Source organism: Phlebotomus argentipes, unplaced genomic scaffold (genome assembly GCF_947086385.1).
Source record: "Phlebotomus argentipes unplaced genomic scaffold, Phlebotomus argentipes genome assembly scaffold_18, whole genome shotgun sequence".
NCBI classification, from domain to species: domain Eukaryota; kingdom Metazoa; phylum Arthropoda; class Insecta; order Diptera; family Psychodidae; genus Phlebotomus; species Phlebotomus argentipes.
In genome coordinates, this window is record NW_026776177.1 from 3,502,194 (window position 1) to 3,526,959 (window position 24,766).

At 43.3% G+C, this 24,766-nt stretch overlaps 1 protein-coding gene across 8 annotated transcripts in view; it reads left to right on the top strand.

Annotated features, from left to right (window-relative positions):
* Positions 1-24,766, top strand: part of LOC132261177 (four and a half LIM domains protein 2) — a 42,267-nt gene that overhangs the window by 12,691 nt on the left and 4,810 nt on the right. Inside the window, exons 1-6 of one of the 8 annotated variants that reach the window (XM_059759804.1) lie at positions 7,712-7,978; positions 9,741-10,063; positions 11,984-12,357; positions 12,791-13,035; positions 21,263-21,463; positions 22,236-22,410. In XM_059759804.1, the coding sequence (XP_059615787.1) occupies positions 9,942-10,063; positions 11,984-12,357; positions 12,791-13,035; positions 21,263-21,463; positions 22,236-22,410 (1,117 nt within the window). In that variant the 5' untranslated portion in view covers positions 7,712-7,978; positions 9,741-9,941. Of the gene's footprint in view, positions 1-710; positions 797-7,711; positions 7,979-9,740; positions 10,064-11,983; positions 12,358-12,790; positions 13,036-14,249; positions 14,273-16,693; positions 17,718-17,772; positions 18,757-19,314; positions 20,912-21,262; positions 21,464-22,235; positions 22,411-23,913; positions 24,244-24,766 lie in introns of those variants that run through there. The other 7 variants (XM_059759805.1, XM_059759802.1, XM_059759801.1 and 4 more) reach the window with 7 other exon arrangements.

Below are 24,766 nucleotides of genomic sequence, written 5' to 3' on the forward strand. Positions count from 1 at the left end.
AAACATTCAGAGTGAAAGTGCAGTGCTGCCAAATGGTGGAAATGAACTCCTATTGCCATTGTTCAGTGCATATTTGATACCGCATGACGTCCGCAGAGGGAAAAAAACTCCAAAGCTCTGTGTGCTCCTGTGGCTCGAGGGTGGTTTTTGTATAGCAAAATGACAAAAGTCGCCTTGGATGCACACAGTTTGGTGACAAATGTAGATCTTTTGTGTGGCTTTCATCGCTGGACACTCGCCTCGAGCATCAGCATAAATCTCATCTCCTGCATTGCCTCTCTCCCTTTTTGGCGGATGGGCGACGGAATGGGGGAAAGTGTTCCCTTGGCCGAGTGCCCAGAATTTTTCCACCGAGAGAAGGAAATCAATGCGTATTTTGGGGCGGTTTTCACCCCATGGCAGATGAGGGAAAATGTGTGTGTGTGTCTGTTGTCTTGGAAAATGATTGCTATTTGCTTTAATTGCGAAGAGGATCTGCAGAGTCATCCCTTCTGCGTTGCTTTTCCACCCAGGCTTTTCCGCATTTGAATTCGCCATGATTCTCCTCTCCTTTTGTATAGTTTTCCACCCTCGTCGAATATTGATGATTTCTCTGTTGGCGAGAAGAGACTTTAAGTCTGAACTTCCCGATCACTCCCGAAGGAGTAGCGCGAGTATCAAAATTTCCTGCCACATTTGATTGAACGTGCCTCTTTTCTGTTCCTTTGCAGGGTGTCATCATCAAGGAAGTGATCGATGGGACCCAGTGCGATGTCTGCAAGGACCTCTGTCCCGGCTTCGAGCCCCACTCATGGCGGTGAGTCCTGTGTAAAAAAACAGCAAATGACAGTGGCCGAAAGGTCAAACAAGTGCTCAAGACGCGATGCTTTTGGGCCATTTGGAGGCACAGAGAGAGAGAAGGTCAGAGGTTAATTGAACGCAATGGGATGCGAAAATGCTGCACGGAAATTTGCCAACGACTCGAATATCTATTTCTGGCAGCATTAAATACTTTCACCTTTCACCTGTGTCGCCCATATCGTGGGCAGCAAAAGCACACTCTCGCACGGAAGCCCTCAGAGGAGCGCGCGCGGGTTGCGTGTGCATTTGGTCGCCCATTTGGCGAATATATTGCGTTAGATTCCAATCAGTTGCCATGGGCGAGAGTTGCCACTAATTTCGCACTTGGCTCCTATATTGCTAAACACGCTCGTTCTTTTTACGGCGCTGACCACCTCCTTTTCTGGTCAATTCCGTTCACCATTACCTGCGGATATCCAGTCTGGCGGGTTTGTAAATTTCAAAATACACCGCGCGCTGTGGCTGCTGGACGCCAGGCGGCGCGATGTGGCACAGTGGAGCATATCACATATGTTTTCCCGCGCGAATATGTTGACACACACACGTGTGTGAGTGGGGGGAGGGAAAGGAAAGGGGGGACAGACTGTCGAGGCGATAAATCACCTTTTTGGGACCGGGAACACACCTCTAATTCACTTCGGGGTGCTTTGCGGAGACACAAATCCCACCCTGACCCATTAATTAGTGAGAAATACACATACGTCGTGTTTTAGGCAAATTCAAGGGGCTGCTCAGCATGTGAGAAATTTGTACTCTATTTTATACTATTCAGTGCAGGCGTGAAATTATGCTAATTTGCTGTGATTGTATTAGAATGATTAGAATTGAGGTATTTCTTTTAAATTCTGCATAATTTTGAGTATCTTGATTTCTCAATTGCCTTCAATGATTTGCCCCTCGATAAATCAACCAAAATATCGCACAGGAGCATCTTTCGCAGGAAAACAAACATTTTTCCTCACAATTATGCCAAACATGGCAAAAGACAAATTAACAAACTGTCTGGCAGTGTTTATTGCCACATTGCCTTTGCCAAGGATCGTCATCTCCATTAAATCAATTAATTTTAAATCAAATTAAATCATTTTCAAAAATGAGGTCATTTTTCATACAATGGACCAAACGATGAGAAGATTGGCTGACTGAGGATGAGCACATGGCCCACGGGGCGCAGATGAGGAAATTTTTCCAATACTGATCATATCAAAATCGACAAAATGCGTGGAATATAAACAAAATAGAGAGGTTGGATTATATTGGAAGAATGTTTCTGCAAAGGAGGAGAGCTTTTATTGAATTTTATTTACTTAAACGTCAATTAAAGGCGATGAAACGGTTTTCTATTTTATTGTGCGGTCAGATTAATTTCTCATGCATCTATTTTTGGCCTTTTTTCACTCTATCGGGAATTTAATTCTCCACTCTGAGATTTCATGTGGATTTATAATTTGCCATAAGAAATATGGCTAAATTTGTGACAGTGCTTCAAATTGAATTATATTGTGAGGTATATAAATTCTTATCAATTCTGTCTCTCCCTCCGATCGACTGTCCACAAATTGATGCTCATTCCGGGTTATGATGGAGGAAATTCTTATTGGTGCGCTATTAAACAATTAACTCGTGATATATTACACTTTCATTGGTGACTTCTCACTTGGCCGCTGATCTTTTTTGGCAGTGGATTTCTCCCGCAGATGCCGCGTCTCTGGCAATATTATTTTCGTTTTTCATATGACGCCCGCAGGCATTTCGACATGGCAATATAATGATTCAGTGTGTTCTTTGGTGCCAAGTAGGGAAGAAGTGCGTGTGAAGGAGTTTTCGATTATTCCGCGTGACACTCTTTGGGGAGAGTTTCACGTGTTTTTTTTTTGATGGTTGTGGAGGCTGCGAAGGAGTGGAGAAAGAGAAAAGGACTTCCTGAGGTGTGATTTTTATGATTTGTCGAGAGTGTTTCTTCAGAGCGCGAAGGTGAGTGACGAGAGACTTCAATTGGCATCAATCAATCTCCCGCCGAATGTTCACACGTGCTTCCTCGCCAGCGCCTTTCGCCAGGATCTCACCCAGGTGGGGGTGTCGGTGATGCCTGGCGTGTCTCACAGCGCGCTTTTGTGGCAAAGCGTCAACGTCCTTTTGATCTATTTCCGCTCATATTTGCGTCAAGCACACGCGCAAATCGCTCGAAAATCCGCGTGGTTGGGCGTTTTTATTAATTTACGGGCGTCTTTAGTGAAAAATTCAATGAAGACTTTGGGCAAATAGTGGTGAGAAGCCAGTGAATATTTGTCATGTCCCCACCACTGTCCGATCAATCACGCAAAACAAAGACTTTGATGCTGAGAAAGTAAACAGACGCCTTCACAAATCATATCACTGGATGTGTTGTGCTAATGGAAATATTTTTAGGTGGTTTTTTCCCATACGAATTGCGGATGAAAATTAATGGAAATTTCTCTGGTAAAGAGAAAGAGAGAGAGAGAGAGAATTGTGTGAAAAATTTGCAGGGTGAAAAGAAGTTCTATTTTCCATGCCTTTCTCTGGCCAGCAATAAATTCATTATGCGACTTGCAGTGTGATGCATTCCTGACCAAGATTCCTCTCAATTAATTCATCTTCTGACTTGTGTAAATCCGCGATGTCGTCAGAATGAACCGCGCGCAGAGCGGAAATATCCGAGTTGTACGTTTGCCAATTAATTTCACGAGAGAATTTCTCGTGACAGTTTTATATTTGAATGATAAGCGAATAATTTAATTTCTCATACCGAAGACAGCGACTCTTGTGTCCGAGACATCCATTATTTTGTGGCAATTTCTCATCCTGAGCCCATTTCTTCTGTCAAAGTGTTTAAATTTCCCAGAAATATGTCACTCGCTCTCGATGGCTTCCTAAAATATCGCCACGTCTCACCTCATAAGACCCTCCCAAGTGATGTCCCAAATCAAAATGCTTCCTCCCTCCCCTTTCCCCCTCACACACACAGCGAAGGAAACTTCAAACAAATCTTCGCGATGAGAGATTTGTGGGCAATTGAAAGTGAAGCGTGAGATCGCGAAAAAAATCCATGAATGAATTGTTGGCAGCGAAATTTTGTCTGCAATAAAGCATGAAAAAGAGTGGTGTGCGGTTTATTAAACACAAACATTGAGTGAGTAATGAGGTGGTTGTTCAGGTGCCATTATACACCAATTTTATGTGTGTTTATTTAATTTAAGTATGAAATCATGTGTAGTACATTGAGAGTCAAATTGCCCATAAACTATTTATAGAAAATTGATTCAAAGCTGGACCGTCGAGAGACTTCTCGATATAATTGATGCATTGAGAAATAAAAGGTCAATTATGTGCACAAATGCAGTGAGAGAAATGCGAGGAAAATGATCACTGAGAAAAATACAAGCCATAGTGGTCAATTTAACGCTTTTTTCACGATGCCGCCGACGTCATTCGTCTCTACAGTTGACGATATTTCATTACTGTCGCTTTTAATGACCATTTTCTAAGTGTTTCGCGCGTTATTGCTGGAAAACGTGGACTTGTTGAGTCAGTTCAGGATGCAGACATTCTCAGAGAAACACCAAAGAAAGATGAGGGATATTTTGCCCTTCAGCAGTTGAGCGGTTGGCAAAATCGCTTCACCGTCGCTTCATTTGCAGTTCATAAATTTTTTTGTCACGCACTGTGTGAGAAAAAAGCGAATTGAAATTGAAAGTCCAGCGGGAAAATACAGACATAGAGAGTTTGAGAGGCACTCGTGATGAATACAAGCAAACATTGTCAAATATGATGAACAATAAATATACATGGGATATCAGTTATACATCGAAGTGGGAATCTCAAATACATGCGAGAAGAGATTGAAGAAATTTATAAGATTTCACTTTGAGCGACTCACGCTTCACAAGTTGGATTCAGTTTCGTCTGTGCCGAGTCACAATAAACAAAACCCACCGCGCGCGATGTTTACAAGGCGCTGAACAGTTCTTTTTTTCTGGTGGTTTTTCAATTCAAACAATTGACGGATTTTTTTTCCTCTCGTGCGATATGTGAGAAATTGTCATTCCGCCGCACGGTTTTCTCAATTAATCCGTGTTTTCCCATTCCAAACATCTGTTTCAATATTTTCCCACTGTCAAGTCAACATTCCGCGAGTTCTGTGATGAGATAAATCTATGGATTATTTGCATGTACCAGAATTTATTGCAATAACTGCCATTTTTTGCTCCGTTTTTCTCCTATTCTGTGATTTATTCATCTCGCCTCAACCTTGGCGAGTGGTTTTTATGTGCGCCATCGAGTGAAGACAAATGAAATAAGTCGTGGAAAAAAATGCCACTTAGCGTACTGCTCATTGTTAATTCAAATGAACACCTCGACAGTGCGTCTTCGCGTTGAAATTCCAGACAGTTTCCACATTGTACAATCGAACTAATCTCCACCCGTGGAAACGATAAGCTTATCAGTGATGGGAATTGTTTGCGGGGAGAGTGATAATGCTGTGGAGAATGGCCACTCAACGGCCACCGAGATTAAACCCGTTGTGGTTCGCAAGACGCCGAAATTTCCATCCAGGGAGCGTCACATGGCGATCCGGAGGAAGAAACAAATTCCCACTTGCTGTTGTCCCGATGAGTAAGTCGCTCTTCTATTAAAGATCAATCAAGATCTCAAGTCACGCTTCATTCTTAGAATCGCCACTGATCATGTGTCGATGTGTTTCTTTCAAACTTTCCACAAGGATGATTTTTCAAGACGTTTTTATGGGCGCAAGAATGCCTGTTTTGACGACTCTTGTGCAATTTCTGAGCTTTTTGGCTTATGAGCGATAAAATTTAATATTATGCTATTTTTAGCGTGAATTCTTCACGTGAGATCAGAGCTGAACAAGATAGATTCAGGGTGGTTTTTCTTCCACACTGAGCCAGTCAACTGAGTGAATTGCAACTCTGTTGGACCATTTAAGGAGTGTTAAATGTCAAATTCAATTCGCAAACTTGTTAATTCACTGAGTGTATATTTTTCCTCTGACGAAATATTTTCCTTTTAGCAATAATGCTCACGTGTATCCATGATTTTTCGTCATTGCCACATAGAAAAGGCTTCCATGTAAATCTGATTTGGAACAAATATTTGCGTCTAAGAATTCTCTACGTTTTGGCCTTTTTAGTGGCTTCTCTTGCCGTTTGTGTTGAGCGACCAAAAAGGAAAAATCACATGAAAGAAGAGTGCTTTTTGTATGCCAGCAACAACTCACGAAAATCGGATTAAATTCATTCATGGTTGTTTGAGTGAATTGAGAGGCAAATCATATTTATTTGTTTATGAATCGTGGTTTGGAGCTCATTGAATAGTGCTTCAAATATTGACTCATAACAATTTACTTAATCGTTTTAATAGGCTATTTACACACGTTATGTACAGTTTCACTTTATGTAGAACTTTTTGGGCATGATTGTTGGCAACACCATTGGGACATGGGACAAAATTGGTGGGAGATTAATGTGGAACTTTATTTTTAGCGTGATGTGAAATATTAAAATTTTTGAAATTATGTAGTTGTCTATTGAATTTAATGAGCGCCACTTTAGTATCCAAAGCCATTATATGGTTTTCTATGCCATTTCTCCTTGGCGGAGACATTGATAGTCGCGTTATCAATCACTGAGGAAAGGCGTTCGCATAGGAAAACATTATTTAAGTGCTGGTGGCGAGTGGAAAAAAAGAGGCAGGAAAAGGCTCAGGTTTCCCGCCAAAGAACAGAAGAGGTGTGTAGTGAAGAAGGAAATGGCGCAAAGTGACATACTTTATGTAAATTATCACCATTGGCGGTCTCCTCTAATGGATATCAAATGATGTCTCTGCATTTTATAACTTGCGTTTGGAGTGAGAGTGAATTTTCACTCCACTTGTCCCGGATGGCAAGTCCAGAACTGCGTTCAGTGGTTGTTTATAAATTTAATGAGATCATAAAAGATTCTTGTACATTTTCTGCTTGAATAGAACATAAAAATTTCTGCTATACTTTTGAGTGGCGAGTCTGAGAGTGAGATTTGCAACTTGTGATCACCATCCATAAACTCTCTGGTGCGTCGCCGCTCGTTTGAAAAATATTACTCTTCAGTGGTTACATTGTAGGTCTATTTGCATTGTTGGACATTTTATACATTTCAAGAAAGATTTCCAGTGTTAATCTGGCTATTGAAGCCCGAAAAGTACACAAGATAAGAAAAGATTAATCAACTAAAATCCAAATGGAAAATCACATTTGTTGTAGAATTGAATTTAGAATGTCAGAGATATTTTAGGATGTTTGAAAGGTAATTTTGGACTATTTTGTATGAATAAAAGTGAAATAAATTTCACATTTTTCTGCTTCCAAATAATTTTTATTACAAATTGTGCATTATTTTGGAAGATTTTATCGACCGTCAAATTTCTTCTTGATATTTTTCATATGAAATTTCATACAAAAGCTTAGAGAACATTTCTATGAAATTTTAAAGCCACGCCGCGCAGTAATTATGTGTCGGATGCGTGAGGAGTGACTCGAGGGAGTTTCTCAGAAGTTTCAGAGGCTGTTAAAGCGGTGATTTACTGTCGTGCAGAATGCCACGAGTGCATTCGCCACACAAAAGGGCAGAAATACGACCAATTCATCAGGATCAAGTGATTGGCGACGCAATGCATCAATCAAACACTGAAATTCTGTGCTGCAAAAGTCGCGCGCAATTTTCGCGGCGCGTTTTCTTACAGCGATTTCACACATATGTGTGAGTGGCGGTGGAAAAATGTTTCTGAGCTTGAGCCAGAGAGCGTCATCCGCCCGCTAAACAGTCGACGACTTAAGTTGATTGCGAGAAGACTTGCATTCGTTGTGGCGCGCGAAAACTCTGCGCGTGTGCTTGATTGCGCGGGGTGGACAGGAAGTTGGACTCTCCTGATAAGTGATTGTGCATCTTGGGAACTTCAGTCGCTGAGGAAGTGTCAGTCGCGATAGTTGAGAGTCTTTCTCATGAGTCGTCTGCATGCGAAGGCGCATATTACGCATATCAGATATCTGATAACAGTATTTGAAGAAGTGTTATACAATTAAAGTGTGAATTTCATACCGATTGTGATAGCGCGGGGTTAATCTGTGAGTCAGTTTTATGTAGAAGATTTTCGGCTTGTCAGCCCACAAAGAGAGAGAGCATTTTCGTGTGAGAAATTATGTGGTGTGTCGGGAAGACCTTCACATTCAATGTTTCTAAGTCAATTGCCGTGTAAATAATTGCCAAGAGTTAATTTTCAATTAACACCAAGAAGTCTTGCGGTGTGACATTGGCAATTTATGCACCTCCGAGAGCCACAGAGATCAATTATGTGATCTTCAAAGTGATCCACTTTACATGAGACATGCATAAGTCACTGATGGGAATTATTAAAATTCAATTTCTGCTCAGACACAGACGTCAATTAACCTTGTCACGCTGAGAGACACGCATTCGCCAGGATTTTCTCAGCCGCGCTCGTTGGGGGGGACGAAAATTGATTATGGAAAAAGGCGGTATTGTCCGAAATTACTATATATGTGACTCTCTTTTCGTGTGCAAAATTCCACTGTGGCACGCAATCGGTAATGCGGTTTTTCTTTTCGTTAATTAAATTAACTCGAATAGCAATTACACGATTTTTCCACCTTGCACGAGTGTAAAGATGGGGTCCAGTTGAAAGAATGTGAATCTGCATATTGCTTTCATTTCTCATCTGAATCTCAACTCTTAATGTCTTATTAATAAAGCGTACAATTGAATTATATACTTTTTTCTATTTTTTTACGCTTCGAACCCAGTCGAAGCATCGATGGTTTAAAATTAGAAAGATAAATACAAGACTTTGATGAGTGCTTTCAAGACAGGCCTCACACTCTTTTCTCTCGATCATCTCCGTGAAATTGATAGTTGGAATATGTTATATATTTCTTCTTTGCCGTATGGGAAATGCTCCATTGGAGAGAAGTATGAGTGATTTATGATCGTGAACTTGAGCATTGCCATCTAATCAGTGAGTGTGTGTGCATTGGAAAACAAGAAACTTGGTGGTAAATAGATTTGATGGGTTGCGCGCGATTATTCATCACAACACTGATGGACGATGGCTTGCTGAAAAGATTTGTCAGAGCTGAGAAAAATGAGCGGATTAACCTCCGTTTGTGGTTCAGGCGAGTGAAATACCTCATTCGTCATGTTGAGAGGAGTTTAACACACTTCTTGACTCACTCAGTCTGGGCCTGAAAGAATCACTCACTTCCTCCAAACCACCACAATTGTCCGCCAAAAAAGGCAGCTGATAGTGAATGACTTTGTTCACTGGCTTGAATTAAGTCATCATCAGTATGCTTCAGGGCCTAATTTTTCACGACATGCATTGTTTGTCCAAAGCAGTTCACTTTCATTGTTCTAGTCTCAGATTCAGACGGTTGCTGAAGATTCCTAAATGGGTGTGTGAAATAAATAACCGCTAAATATCCAGTAGTTAATATTCTCAATCTTCTGGACAAACTCTATTAGCCGCAAGATCTTCAATAACGTGTATTTTAATTGTCTAGAACTGCCTCTTGAGCGCCAATGCCAAGTTTGTTGGACTTCTAGCCACAAAATCTCATTATATTAAATTCCCCCGATCAATTAACCTACATCCTCTCAGTCATAAGTACTGCCAAAAGGAGCCATCAAGTCTAAATTAAGCGAAGGTACTCATCAGTCCCTATTGATCAGGCTAATGTATCCTTGAGCACACGAAAGCTCTCCCATTGTGGGGTGACACCGCCAAATGCAATAACTTTGACTTGACACTATCGCCAAATTGATGACTAATCAATTCTTTTGTGCTGTTTTCTCAATTCACCACAATTACAGCCATCAGCGTCGCCTCATCCCCTGATATCAGGCGCGCCGCCCCAGCGACTTTCGGGGGTGGAGATTTTTATGGTCATCCAGGGCGGAAAGTAATTGAAAGTTGCGGGCGAAATGAGGCAGTGAGGAGGAGAGAAGAGGGAGAGTTTTGGGGGTGAGAGCGTGAGTAAAATTCTGGAACTCCAGAGGCACATCGACTGTCCGATGTGGGATGCGCTCGGGAGTCCTCTTGTGCCATGGCCGGGGATGAAGTATGCCTGCTTCAAGGTGCTGCAGGCGTACTGCAAAGTGTTCGACCAGCAGGAATTGTACGATTTGATTGTTAGGTATCTTGTGTGTGTTGTGTGTGGTTGATTACTTTGAATGTACAATCTTTTCTGTCTCTCTCTTCCATATGGCTAGAAAAGCACTGTAACACACTAACCATTCATCTGGACTGAAGGCTTGATAGTGTTTTTGACAGTTTATCTGACCCGAAATCACACAACTAATTATAGAGAGAGAGAGAGACTTGAGGAGTTTTCCAGATGCTTGCGATTTTGTCATGTTGCTCTCCCGAAAAAGCCATTTGAGTTTTGAGTGAGGAGAATGGAAATTTCAGGTTCTCTCGCATATAAATAATATGTACATATAGGTTTATGTGTGCACGCGCTGATGGCACGGAAATACGATAGAGAATGATGATGATGGGGAAGATGTGATCCTGATATTTTCCTGGTTTCCACAAACCCATCATTGACGCTGTCGGGGGAATGGCGAAAAAATCACTCCTTTCAGCGTTAATATTTTTAGAGCATCTGCGAAATTCCGACCCATCCTGGTGGAGAGCAATTTTATTCAATAATGCCTCCCCACTTCATCTGGCAAGAGGGGTGGGGGGAGGACATATTTTCACCACTTTCACCCAATTCTTGTCACATTTTCGATGGAACACGCAAAGGACCAGGGATTATTATTTCAGAGGCGCGCTGTTGTGCATTATTTTCACGCTTTATTAAATTACGAAATGGTCCTTAAAGAGAGGCCCAACTCTACGTCCCTCCCCCCACCCCACCCCCAACGCGTAATGGTGTCAATTTGGCGAAGAAGAAGTCCGCCACCCAATGTTGGTACATCATTACTGAGAGGGGCTCAAAAGTGGGGATGAGTGGGAAAAAGGAGTGAAAGCATGACAAATATGAATGGGGATTTAGCTGTTTTGTGAAAAATATAACGAGAGAGAGAGAGAGAGAACTTTGAGATTTATGACATGATTTTGCACCTCGTCACAAAGTGGTGTCTCTCTTGGTTGGAATACAAATGTCGTGTGTTTGATTTCTCATGGCTGTGAGAGTCCCTTTTACCCGCACTATATATAAAACTCACCGTCACACAAACCCACATGCCTATTATCCCTCACAACCCCATTTTCCACCAACAAGTTAATTCAACTGAAAAACATACCGCATTAGCCTGAGATTACCCTAATGCTCTGCCAAGTATGAGCTGTACGGTGAATTTTGCGTTGATAAAATATTTGTGATATCATTAAGATGGGCTTGTTGCAAAATTACATGAGGTGCCTTTGAAAGCTTTTCACCTCAATAATATGGCTTGAATCTCGAGATAGTGAGGCTTTTCGGGAGGCGCATTTCGACCATGTGATAATGCGATAAGGTGGCTCAATTCACATCCAACGCCGCACTATTAAGTCTCACTTGATGCTTGTGACCCTTTAATTATTTCTTATAATTCGCTCTGGGAATCAGAATTCAAACACGCAATTGCATTTCTTTGATTTTGCACTGGAAAGAGAGTAAATCATGCATTTTTGCCCATTTTTCCCATGCAATGGAATTCTTCAATTGGCCATTGACTCACTCTTTAATTAACTAAAACCGCATTAAATGTCCATTTATTGATGGAAAAGTTCCCTCGACATTCCGCGACACACAAAGTCAATTGGCATTATGGAAAAGCCATGTATCGTTATATTTCCCAAAAGAAAAAGGATTATTTTCCCTCACATTGTGGCTAATTGATTGTTTGGCTTGCAAATGCATCGGAATGCATATCTGATGGGTGTGAATTGCTCCACCTGCTTCGCCACCAATGTGATGCAATTTGCCAGGAGAAATGGGATCTGCACGTGGCGACGCCCATAAAAAATAACGAACCCCGTGCAAAGTGCCTCCAGATGTGTTATGCATTCTTTTCCGCTCCCCACGCGACACTCACGCTAATGCCGATGTTCGTTCATTTTGCAGGAAAACTTGTCAGGCGTGCAAATGTCCACGGGACACTCATGCCGTGTATCACCAGCAGTTGACGACCGTGCGGGACAGGCTGGGCTTCAAGGCGGACTCGCACACGTCCAAGATCGACGCCCGGCAGCTGGGCTACACGTGGGCACCGCCGGGACTCCTCACCTCGGCCAAGGTGAAGAAGTACTTTGATGCCATTCCATCTGAGAAGGTCCCCAAGATCGGCTCCTCCGGCGAGCGCTACCGGGACAAGCAATTGGCTGTGCAGCTGCCCAAGCAGGATCTCGCGATGACGTACTGCAAGCACGTGGAGCCGCAGCACAGGAGCTCCTATGAGGACTTCGTGTCGGCGAGGAATGAGATCGCGCTGGATATCGGTGAGAACAATGAGTGACACGCTCGCGAGTGGTCTATTTTAGCAGATGAGTAATTAATTGCGCTTTGTCGCATCATTAGATTGAATTGCTGAATATTGAGTCACAGATCTTCTGTCGAGTGGAATGTTGTATGCATTTTGTAAATGTTTTAACTTCAATGAAAGAAAACCACAGTCAATTTGGATAAACATCTGTTGTCTTACTATTTCAAGGGCTATTTTAAGATTTATAGAGGTGGAATTTAATTGAGGATAGATATGTTAGGCATTAGATTAGTAAAAAAAACGCGAAAAACTGGCTTTATCGATACAGAGTCAATGCACTTCTTATCTCTCGAGCATATTTATCCAAGTGTGTTATCTACACAGACGATTCAAATTTCCGCTTTCGTCTCTCTTCATGCGTTTAATCGTTTCCTCTTGTGATTGCGCAGGATTCGTGAAGGATGCTCCGGCAGCGACGAAGTGCGTGGGATGCACGGAGGGTCTGAAGCAGGGCGATTTGGCTGTGATTGCTCCCAAATTCCGTGATCATATGATGTGGCATCCGCGCTGCTTCTGCTGCACAGCCTGTCAGGAGCTCCTGGTTGATCTCACCTATTGCGTGTTCGAGGACAAGCTCTACTGCGAGCGGCACTACGCCGAGATGCTGAAGCCCAGGTGCAACGCCTGTGACGAGGTGAGTTTAACGCATTTAATCATCAGAGACACTGTCGCTGAGTTGAGACACAGTTGTGGCTGAGTTTCTTGGGCGAGTTTAGCCGAGGCGCGCGGTCTGGGAAATTGAAAGTGTGATGATTTGATAAACGGTCATGAGCACGCAATTTGGTGTAAATTTTTATGTGAACGTGGAAGCGTCGTGGAAATGTTTTGGGGGGTTGAGGAGGAGCATATAATTCACGGTGGAAGTGAAGAAGAAGACGTGGTGGTGGGAATTAAAGAGCAGAGTGATATTAAGTAGATTAGGGGCGGAGAATGATGATAATGATTTTTTTCCTTTTTGCCTATTCCCTTCACTATAATTAGTCCCAGTGAAGGTCAGCCTCTTGAGACGGCGGTGGAGAGAAATTATGGGATATATTGGATGATAAGCGATTGAGTGTGTGCCAAGGTGGGCTCACTTTCACCCGTCGATGGACCATTGCGCGAGTGTGTTGGGGACTGGAAGTGGCGAGAGGAGTCCGTGATTGTTTAAAATTAGACACTACATGTGGGGAAGTGTGCGCGAGAGTGTTGGAGATGCGCCCAGACGAAGGGCTCCCCTCGGCGTGTCACAATTTTATCTGTGGGGCGTGTGCTGTGTGCAAATGTTGTCCATTTTATTTCCCCGAGCGCTCTTTTTATGCCCACCTTGGACGTAATACCCCATTTAGTGGGTCACTGTTATCATCGCGCGCGCTGGGAAAGGAGCCACACGGGGAAAAAGTGCCTCATCCTCGTCGGGTCATTTCACTTAATTGCCGAGAAAAAACCCCTCAGGCGACAGATCGTCTTCGCACACAATCATCGCCCGTCGGCCACGTTATTATATTCCTCCACGATTTTCTCTGGCTGTTCAATTTGCCGGCTTTATGGGCCACCATATAATCCACTGCGGTTCATTTCCCCGTGCGATTCCGAGGTTGCAGAGTGTGAGTGCCGGGCCCTTCTGGCCACTCCGTCGCGGCGCTGCCACAGGACTCTCGCCACTCGAGTGTGATTCGTCGATCGGTGGACAAGCCACTGTGGCATCCTTTTCGTTTCGACCCCTTTCAGTTCTTCTTTAGCCTCCCTTTTGTTTGCCTTCCATCATCTTCCGTTGCATCGCCCTCCGCCACCCACTCATTCCACACCTCTTCGCGACAACATCTCTGTCCTCCTTTCCTGGGCATTAGACGTGCGCCACTGGCCGGGACGCGCACCTGGACTTCTCCTGGGTGAGTCTGTGAGAAGTCAAGCGGTGGAAATTGTGCCAAATCATTGGCTAAAAGCATCAATATTTTGCCAAATGTCGTGAGAAAACAATTCATGAGGCGTGAAGAATAATAAAACAGAGTTTTTCTCGTGCCAGAAAATCGCTCAATTCATTGGCTCATCGGGAAAATCAGAGGCAGTAATCAAGGGGAAGCGTATTGTGAGGATGAAGTGTACTCTGAAATGAACTGAGGACTGAGAAGAAATGTTGCCAAAGTGCTGTGTACACCCAGCATCTTTCACCCTTGTGCACAAAGTGCCTGAGATCTCATTTTTCTCCCGCGACTGACTGTGAAAATGTGCTAACTTTCGCGGATTTAGAAGTCGTAAAGCGAAAGATAAATTGTGATGGATAAAGGTTGATGCATTTGAGCGCGTGTCACTCACACTGAGGCGCGAGATTTTCGGATTTTCTGCGCACAGATTTGTCTGTATTATTATTAAATTTAATGAGTCAGAGGCCAGAAGAGGTTTCACAGCTACGTCACAAACACAAATTTGCGCACGAGTCCAAGAAGCATAAACTGATCGCGCGATGTGGTTGCGTGGAGCGTTTTGTATTTCAAAAATCACATCGCAGGCGAAATTCCTCTCTGGAAAATCGGTGTATTAAAGAGAGATGCAGTGATTTAATTCTCATTGGTGTTCAGCCGCAAATTATTTTTATTTCCCACACACTGTGAATTTTATTACACTTTTCTCTGTGTATTTTTTTTTCAAACATGACTTCCAACATCTGTACAGCCTCAATTAAATTAATAATTGCCTATGAGAGTTGATTATTTGATATGATCCACTCTTCACTCAACTCAACTCACAGCCGAGAATAACTGACAAATCTCTCGACACTCTTTGCAATTATATCTTCCAAAATAAATTCAGGTTTTCTTGATATCGCGCGGGAAAAATTCCACTTTGGATTCGCGGGATATTTAGAGCGATGCTAATGCCTTCTGAAAAATGTATTTTGACTCATCGACGAAAATTTTCACGAGTATGAGAAGAGTCTCATTGATTCTCCTGCGTGGAGTTGTAAATTAATACAAAAATAACCAATTAGTGACATCAATAAAAGTGTGTGTCGTGTGGAAAAATAGACAAATAAAATTTTATAACTCATGCCATTCGCGAATTACATGCTTTCTGTGCTCAGGAAGATCTCATGGTGGCGTTTTATGTCCTTTTGTGCAGACCTCAGATTGTGGGTGTCGCTGTTTTACGAGTTGTAGGAAAAATTCTCACTAATATGACATTTGTGTATCAAAGATTTTGTGTTTCACAAGTTTTTGGGATGGAAAATTTCTACACTAAATGAAGAAATCCATTCAATAAGCAGAAATTAATTAATTAGAGCTATTTAGAGTTTGCAATCGAGTTCTAAGTCGATATTATTAATCGAGTTGTTAATTATTTAAGTTAGAGTGCATTTTATTTAGCGTGCCAAGAGATTCCAATTGGAATTCTTGCGGTTCTGCATGTGAGGCAAAATGATGTTTTTAATAACTTGAGATTTTTATGAACACCTCTTCGTGACTTAATCATATTGGACACTTGAGCTTGAAACACTTATTGGAAGAGACATCCAATAATTTCGGGCGTTAGAAGGCGACAGTGACATTTATGCGCCGGATGATCACGAAATTGGTCGATTTTTAGATGCTGCGAACATGAATTTTAGTCATAGAATAAATTTCCACTAAAATATGGAGAAAATATTCCGCAGTTTCGCGCGTCTTTTGACCTTTGCATGGATCAATTCGCGTGTAGAGAATCTCAACTCTGAGCTCCGGGAGAGCCTTGTAAATTTGTCAGCAATCTCAATCTTTCGGGATGATCGTAAAATGGACTTTAGATAAACATTGCGCGCGGTGAAACGGAAAAATTCTTCAGCACTCTCGTGCGATTCACGCCTTCAACTTGGCTATTGAATTTCGGGCTGTGAGAGCGTCTTTTGGGTGGATATTTTTAGGAACGGGTCGAGAAATCACACTTTCGATTATGGACGAAAGTGAAAAAAGGCTAATGAGTGAAAATGAGCTTCGGAGGCGGGAAGGTGTTTGACACGACCTTCGGCGTCTTCGATGGGCTCTCGGATGTGCCGCTTGAGCATTTGGCATTGAGATGCACATTGCGTGGATGGTGTATTTTTAACACGGCCGATGTTTGAGAGCATCACAACATTGGACCATATTTTCGCTTTTTGGCAATATAATCAACAATAAAAATACTCAGGGCGCATCTCTTGGCCCCTCAGCACCTCTGAGAGAGCAATTATCTAATCCGCCGTGTGACATTTTCACGGGTGCCTGTGGCTAAACATAGGCTATGCACTGTCTTCCAAGATCATTGAAATAATTGAGTGGATTGAACATGCGTCCTGAGCCAAAGTCTCGCCTTTTTGCCGAAGCCCTTTTGGCAGTAGAAAAAAAGTCACACGCCGCCGTAGGCCATATAGAGGGATCTTTCGCGATTATCGCGCACTTTTAGTGATCTCTGTAGTGTCTTTGTTTGTGCCACTTTGAGTGTCGTGAATTGGGCACAATGGCATGAAGTGTGATTCACGAGCAAATCGATCGATCGTCGCGACTGATCCGATGAATTATGTGCCACTTTCGCGATTGGTTCTTGTGTAACGTTGCCCAGTGATCGTCGAAGAGTCCCTGCACGATGGGAAATTTGCTATCAGTGCTGATTGGGTGTGTCGGAGCCGTGGAATTGATCACTCTTCTCCATCAAATCACCACAAGGGCGGAGTTGGAGTATGAGAGGCTGCGACTCTCGGAATCGGGATCAGAATACATTGTCCAGGAGCATGCTGACAGTCTCGAGAGCATCAGCACGGCGCCAGTGCCACAAATCCACTTTGAGGAGTACGAAAGGTCAAGTTCAGTGCCTGAGAGTTCAGCGCCAGTTGTCGATGGGCTGAAGACGCGACCTTTGGTGAGGGACGATGGCACTGGCAGGAGGAGAGCCTTCAAGAAGAGGGACTCCAGCGGCAGCCTCGACTCGAAACTCTCGCGCGAGGAGGAGCTCAAGATGTTCACATCGCTGGAGGAGGAGGAGTTCAGGAGCATGACACAGGGTGATTATGTGCCAATAAGTTACAACAGTGAGTCTGGGCTGAAGGTGAAGAAGCACCACAAGAGGCACAGGAAGAGTCCAACCATTAGTGATGCTCTTCGCGAGTCCACGGGAACTTTGAGCTCCTCTGAACTCACCGAGGAGACGCTGAGTGAGGGAACGGAGGATGAGGTGTCCTATCCTTGGGGTGATATTAATCCTGAGCACCACAAAGGGCTGAGGCAACAAATGCAGAAGACTCACTCGATTGGGGATCTCAATGAGGAGGATGAGAAGCTGGCTTCGAGTGCAGAGAGTGGCGCAGATTGGAGGAAGAATGCCGAAAGAGTAAGGAAGAGTTTCTCTATAAGTGATTTAAAAGTTAAACTTGACCTTTTCCTAGGCGACGAAAATTGCCGAGACGGACGCTTCCGCCGATGTAACCGTAAGTAGTGCGGAGTGGAAGAACTCTGGCGAGTTTGAGGCTGTCCCAACAAGCTTTGCATGCGTAGAGCAGGATGAGCAGATCCCGGAGCTTGAGGATGAGGCGAAAGTTGAAGAGTGGCTCAGCCAGGGACGCTTGAGGGATTCCTTCTCCCCAACAGCCACACTCACGCGCTCCAAGCGGTGCCTTCAGATGGACTCCATGGACGTTCAGGACGGAGACTCAGAGTCAGAAGGCGCAGTTGAACTAACACCTGAGGATTTAGATATAGTGATTGTTGAGGCTACTCCTATTCTTAACCACTTTGATGAGGCCAAAGATGAAAACAGCGAAGAGACGTACTCCTATTTGGATCTCTCGGCAGATGAGAAGGAGGAGATTCTCATGGAATTGTCACATAAATCTTCATCACCCGTAGAGGTTTCCCGGGAATTCCTCGAGCATGAGAGGCAGGCAGAAGTTGAGGAGGAATCAGTGGTGTCTGGAGAGGAGGAGATTGAGGATTTTGATGATATTGTAAATGCCCTGAAGAAGAATGTGGCGAAAGAAGAGATACAATTTGAGGATCTGGTTGAAGATGCATCACCGACTTCCGAGAAAAGTGACATCTTCACGCTGTCGCCGGAGAAAGAGAAGGCGAAAGACGAGGCGAAACATGAGGGAGAATGTAGTGATGATGATGATGAGGAGGAAGAGAGTTTGAAATTTCCCGCAAAATCCTTTGCGGCCTATAATGAATTTCCCACAGAAGACAACATCCCGCCCAGTGAGACTTCCGGCGGCAGTAAATCACGCTGTGAGATTCTGGAGGCGGTGAGGAGGGAGAATCGCCGGAGGCAGAGGAATGGCGGTCCAGACAGATACTACGCGCCCAGGCCTTCTGTGATAGACTTCCCAACGCGGCTGCAGCAATCCAATGCGGCCCTTGAGGAGCAATTGAAGGTCTTTCCCGTGAAGAATGTCAATGATCCTGAGTTTTTCCCCACAGTCAGCGTCCCAGTGCGCGAGATTGCCAAAGAGGAGCCATCAAAAGCATCTCCGGAGATTGTTGTCATGACGGAGTCTCCTTCACGATCAGAGGATGATATTGTGAAGTTCATCAGCATGGAGAGATTGTCCGTGTCGCCGTCGAGGCAGAGCAATATGCGAATTGCCGACAGAGATGATCCCATGATGGTTCTCCTCAAAGACAACATGTTTCCCTTCTAAAATCTTGCAAACTCATGTAGTGTTTCGAGAATGGCTTTGAGTAAATCCTTTTCTAACAACCCATGATGACTTATTATATATTTTCATGTAGTTCTCATTGGGCAGTGACTCGATGAAAAATCACATTCTGGCATCTTCAGACACTTAACATGAAAATTTATCATCATTCTTCGGGATTTCGCTGCGTTGCATAAGTCCGCGAGAGTCATAAAGTAGCACAATATCATCATAACTTTGTATAATAACTCCGAGAAGAGCCAAAAGTGATCAAAAATGAAGCATTTTGCTGTTCATTAGCGATTCAAGCGCTACAATCTGTCCTCCTTTTGCCTTGAAAATGGATTTTTGGGACACTGGGAAGCGCCAAGGATGCTCAAGTGTGGCAAAGAGTTTGACTTTTTGCCTTGATGTGCCGAATATAGTGATGAAACTATTAGAGATTTTCCATATGACATCGTGCCGTCGAAATCAATTGCGAAAACACTGTGAAAATGTTGCAAAACTGACCGACATGACGACCCAAAAAGATGAATTTTCGTACAACGAACTTGTCTCAGAGACTAATTTTCAAGAATAAATTTGTTTACACGCCCAAGAGTCAAGAAGAATGTCCGAATGTTTCATGCCACTTTTATAGGATCAACCGAGCAGCAGAATTTCGCCGATTTTCCTCCTTCAATGCAGATTGAGCGCTTCTGTGGCCCAATAGATTTCTTACTCTTTGATGCTTTATTTGCATTATTAGTAAATCTGTAATTGTGTTATTCAACCGAGAAGCTCGTCAGAGAGACACACTTTAGAGCTATAATTAGATGTTCGTCCATCGCTGAAGCGACTATATGTAAAATTGTTGTTGTGGAATTTGCAAAAAGATGAAGAAGAATTATCGCGTGAGAGATGAGGAAAATCGACGTATTGAGATGGACGATTGTGATAAAATTGTCAAGGCGTGGAATGAGATTTGATTGACCGCAAAAGATTTGTTTACGTGATTATGATTTAGAAGTCCTAATTAAATGAAGCTCATTTAAGCGACATGCATACTTCTCATTAATCTTTTAAGGGGAAACTTTTCCCCTTAAGACCTTCGGGATTCTTGATTATCTGTCTCAAACATTCTTAAGTCGATTCCGGAAGAGAACACTGACCATTCCTAATCCCTTATCTTTCCGCCGCTTAACTCTGTGCAACACGATCGAAAGTGCGGAGAGATGAATTGTGTGACTCTATGTTTGTATGGCGGATACTCTTGCTGACCTAGTGCTATGTACATTGGCGAGATCAAGCGTCTCGGGTAGTGAAACGGGCGTTCGTGTCGTGTGCAACGTGAGGTGACTGTGTGTGGGGAGAGGAATTATTTCGAGAGACAAGGAGGAATTTCGCGGTGGACGCGGATGATGCTTGTCATCGAAAATTTGCTCATTTCCACGCATTTTTTCACTCCTTTCTTCTCAGATGCTCTTGCGCTTTCCACACACACACACACACACGCGCGCGCGGGTCTCACGCACGATCGCGTGTGGGTTAATCGTGGCTCCCCTCGAGTGTTTCTTCGTGAAAACATATAAATTTCTGGAATGTATTTTGGGATGTGCTGGGTTCAACTGAGGAAAATTTGAGACTACTTCATCAGTTTCACAGTCAATCTTGGGCGTCGCGGTGGGTCGAAAGTGATCGTGGTGTTGCCGTGAATTTTCTGGGGATCTTGAAAAGAAGGGGATTTTCTTCTGGAGGGTTTCGCCATGGCGGATGTTGATGTGATGCACACGGTGACGGAGGTGAAGAAGACGCGGAAAGTGAAGAAGACCACGAAGCGGAAGGACGAGCATGGTGGCTCCGAGGTGATGATCACGGAGATGGATCAGACCAATGAGTTCAATGATCAGGGGTACGTGTCACCGTGCGGACGAGACTCCTAGCCGGGGGTTGGGTGACACGTACCCTGACTAACAAGAAGGTATGCCCGAAGGGGGAGGGAGAAGACTGGCGGATTGGCTCCGCGAGCATCCAGTGAAATTATGTCACTCACCCAAAAATAAAACAAACTCACCATATCAATTCCTCCGCGATATTGGTGTTTTGTGCAAAAGAGGCACCAATAGTTACGCAATGAGCCCACAATTGACAAATCCCTGACCGCGCGCACATCTCAATTAGCTTCCCATCCATGCGGATGATTTTCATCAATGCATGCATTAATTAAAATATCTCTAATGTGGCATCTGTGGCCTTTTTGCAGTTAATTTTCAGTGGCGAGTACACGAAAGCCATGTCCAAGGATTGGCACACCACCCACTTCTGCTGCTGGCAGTGCGACGAGTCGCTCACTGGACAGCGCTACGTCCTCCGCGACGATCATCCCTATTGCATCAAGTGCTATGAGAATGTCTTTGCCAACACTTGCGAGAGCTGCAACAAGATAATTGGAATTGACTCCAAGGTGAGAATGTGCTCGGCATTCCTGAGTAATTATAGATTTATTAAATCATCGCTGGTTCTTTTTTTCCACGCGAAATATGATATGCTGACACATTTTATGGGGGTGTTTTGGGGGATTTTTGGAGGCTTGTTACCCCCCAAAACTTAGTGGAAAATCATTGAAGTGTAAATAGTGCAATATTTTGAGCTTTCTCTTCTTCTTTTCTCCTCTTGAATTACGCGAAAAAAACAGCTCATGATTCATTTTCCGCCCACGCATTTCAACGAGATCAAGAGGAAAAGCTTGTAATTTTCACAAAAACAGCACAAGCTACAAAATATGGTATTTTTTTCAACTGAAGACTTCAGTTTTGTGCATGAATAGCGACAATGAAGTGTCCTTCACACGTCTCACTGGCGATTTATCTACTCTCCCATCCTATCTTAATGGGAAAGGTGTTTTCACTGGGTGAAATATATTACAAATTCAGTTCGTGGGTCGTAAAGTGAGAGAGAGAGAGAGAGAAGCGAAAGCTCATGAAAAAGGCCGCACTGCAATTCTACTGATTCAAGAACATTGGCGTGATTGCGCGGGAATTAATTGGGTAAATGCTGAGATATATATCACTATAATGGTGATTTGTTTATTGAATTTGTGGGATTTTAGTTGCTTTTTCTAGTCAAATTTTATGGCCTTTTCACATTGTTTACACAAATATCTCATTTGTGCCACAATTTTAATTGGTCGCTCTGAATTTTCTCCATCACTTTCTCAAAAAAAAAAAACAACACAGGATCTCTCGTACAAGGACAAGCACTGGCACGAGGCGTGCTTCCTCTGCAACAAATGCCGCATTTCGCTGGTGGACAAGCAATTTGGCTCGAAGGCAGATCGAATTTACTGTGGCAATTGCTATGATCAACAATTTGCCTCGCGATGCGACGGCTGTGGCGAGATCTTCAGAGCCGGTGAGTAAACTTCCTCCTCAATTGTGGATCACACAAATCTCTCATTGGAATGTTTCTGGGCAAATATTGGCGCGCTGACTGAATTGATATTCACTGTCGCGATTGTTGGTCACATTCGGACGATTTCTCGGGCTTATGTGGATGGCAATTGAATGAGGCACGCAAAGAGACCACCATCGGATTTATGACTTAATTAGGCGTTAAATTGAATTTTCCAACTGAAATGGGTTACTTCGCCATAAATGCTCAGCGAAAAGACCTCAAAAGCGATGAATCACGGCTGAGGAAGACGTCGAGCGCGAGCGAAGAGAATTTTAATATGAATAATCACACATTGAAGAAATTCGATGGACTTGAAGATAGTGCAAAAAGCGGGGGAAACATATCAATTGCATTGCATTTGGTGGAAGTGGAGCAGCAAAACTGAGAAAGTATTTGCATATTAACTGAGGAAAATCTACGGAAATATTCCTTCTGTATTAGAGAAAAAAAAATGCTCACATAATGATTACATAGTTCTAAACAATGGCGTGCCAAATGTTTAGTCTAATTATGTATGACGTCAGAAGGCATGTTGTATGTCTTTTCGCGGGGGTCTTTTCCCCTTGACAACAGAAATAGTGGCCATAAAAATACTTTCTCTAACTCATGCCGTACAGCAGATCTTTCCTGCATTTGACACGGAATGAAAATGCAATGATAATTTAATTAAAAGCCATTATGAGGTTGTAATTGAAAAATTGCTACGATGGAATTCATGGTATTTTCATGACGCTATAATATTTTCTCTCTCCCTTCTTGTCGGGCGCGCATTTTGTCCTAAGAGAACATCGCGTGTAAACAAATCCTAAACGGCCCGAAAATATATCAACTGCACGGTGAATTTGCTTTATTTCCTTTGCTCTGGCATTCACAGTGTGACGATGTGAGATGGTTTAAGGGGAGTTTAGGGGAATTTTCCGTGTCTCTTCCTCAATTCTTGCAATACTCAAAATCAATTCTATTTGTGTGTTTGTGTGTGATTCGGAAAACCAGTTGGAATTCTCACCAGATTCCCACTTTGTGTGACATTACAACAAGCTTTTCTGATGCGGTGTTCAATATCATTATGAATTCTCAATGACACTCTTGGGGACATTTTCTCTTCACTCCTCCAGATTTGGATTCGCATATCAGTTGGACAGTGAATTTCTCGAGATCTCCCGTTCCGCGATTTTATCCATAAACACAATTTCCCATCTCACTCTAGCATGTTCTTGGTGATCTTGAAGATTTTTCGCTGAGCGCGACTCGGAAAACGCCAACGTATATTTTCGACTCTTGATACACATTCCCCATTGAAATTAACCTGTTGTGTGTGTTTAATTTAATAATTGAGTGTGTTGCGCACCAGAATGGAAGTCACTCGGCTGCCTTTTCGCCTCCTCCAGACACTTTTGCCTCCGTTCAAGTGATTTTCAATAGTATAATCCACTCACAGCGGCGAGACGATATTCAGTTTCACTTCAACTGCTGTCGAGAGCACGCGCCTCTCTGTTGTTTTCCCGCCAAAAAGTCACGGGTTTCCAGTTGTCTTGCCTCAAATACACGGTGTACGGAGTGAATGTGCAGATATGGCCGCGGATTACCTGGCATCGGACTTCAACAATCGCCTCAGGCTCACCACGAAGACGGTGGGTGGCGATAGGATAAGGAAGGCGAAGGAGAACAATGAGGATATCGCGGTGTTGAGCATGTTCCTGCCGATGCAGTCGCGCCAGGAGGAGAACAATCAATTCCGCTGCGCTCTGGGATATGCCTGCAAGCTGGGAAATGCCCGCGAAGCCACCCCAGGTACACAAGCTGACGCCACACAATGATAGTGGGCTCGTAAAGCCATCAGCTTCCATTATTTACTACCTGAATCACTTAGCATCTCCTTGCCATTTACGAATGAACTCTTCGTCCAACTCATCACGACGCTGCCGAGTGATTTATGATTTTTTGATATCTCTACATTCAATGCTAATTCTCAGCATATTTTTTCGCCTCCTCAGCAAATATTGCTGTACTCTCTGCTGTTTGTCTACGCAATTTGTGAGCCCAAAAGTGATTAATTGGAGGTTTTTCTCTATGCCGACACGCTTTTCGATGCAAAACACGATTAAAGCAGATTTCCGAAGGTGGCACTAAAGCGGTTTATTCAATTGATCTGGCAAATATTTGATTCTTACGCGATATCCTATTGAGAGTTTCATCAGCCTTGGGGATTGACAATGGATTGTATTGTGGAGGAAAAACTGTGCGGGATGCTTGAGAGTCCGGGAATGGATTAAGCGAGGAATTTGGAGAACAGCATGTGATTAATTGAGAAGGG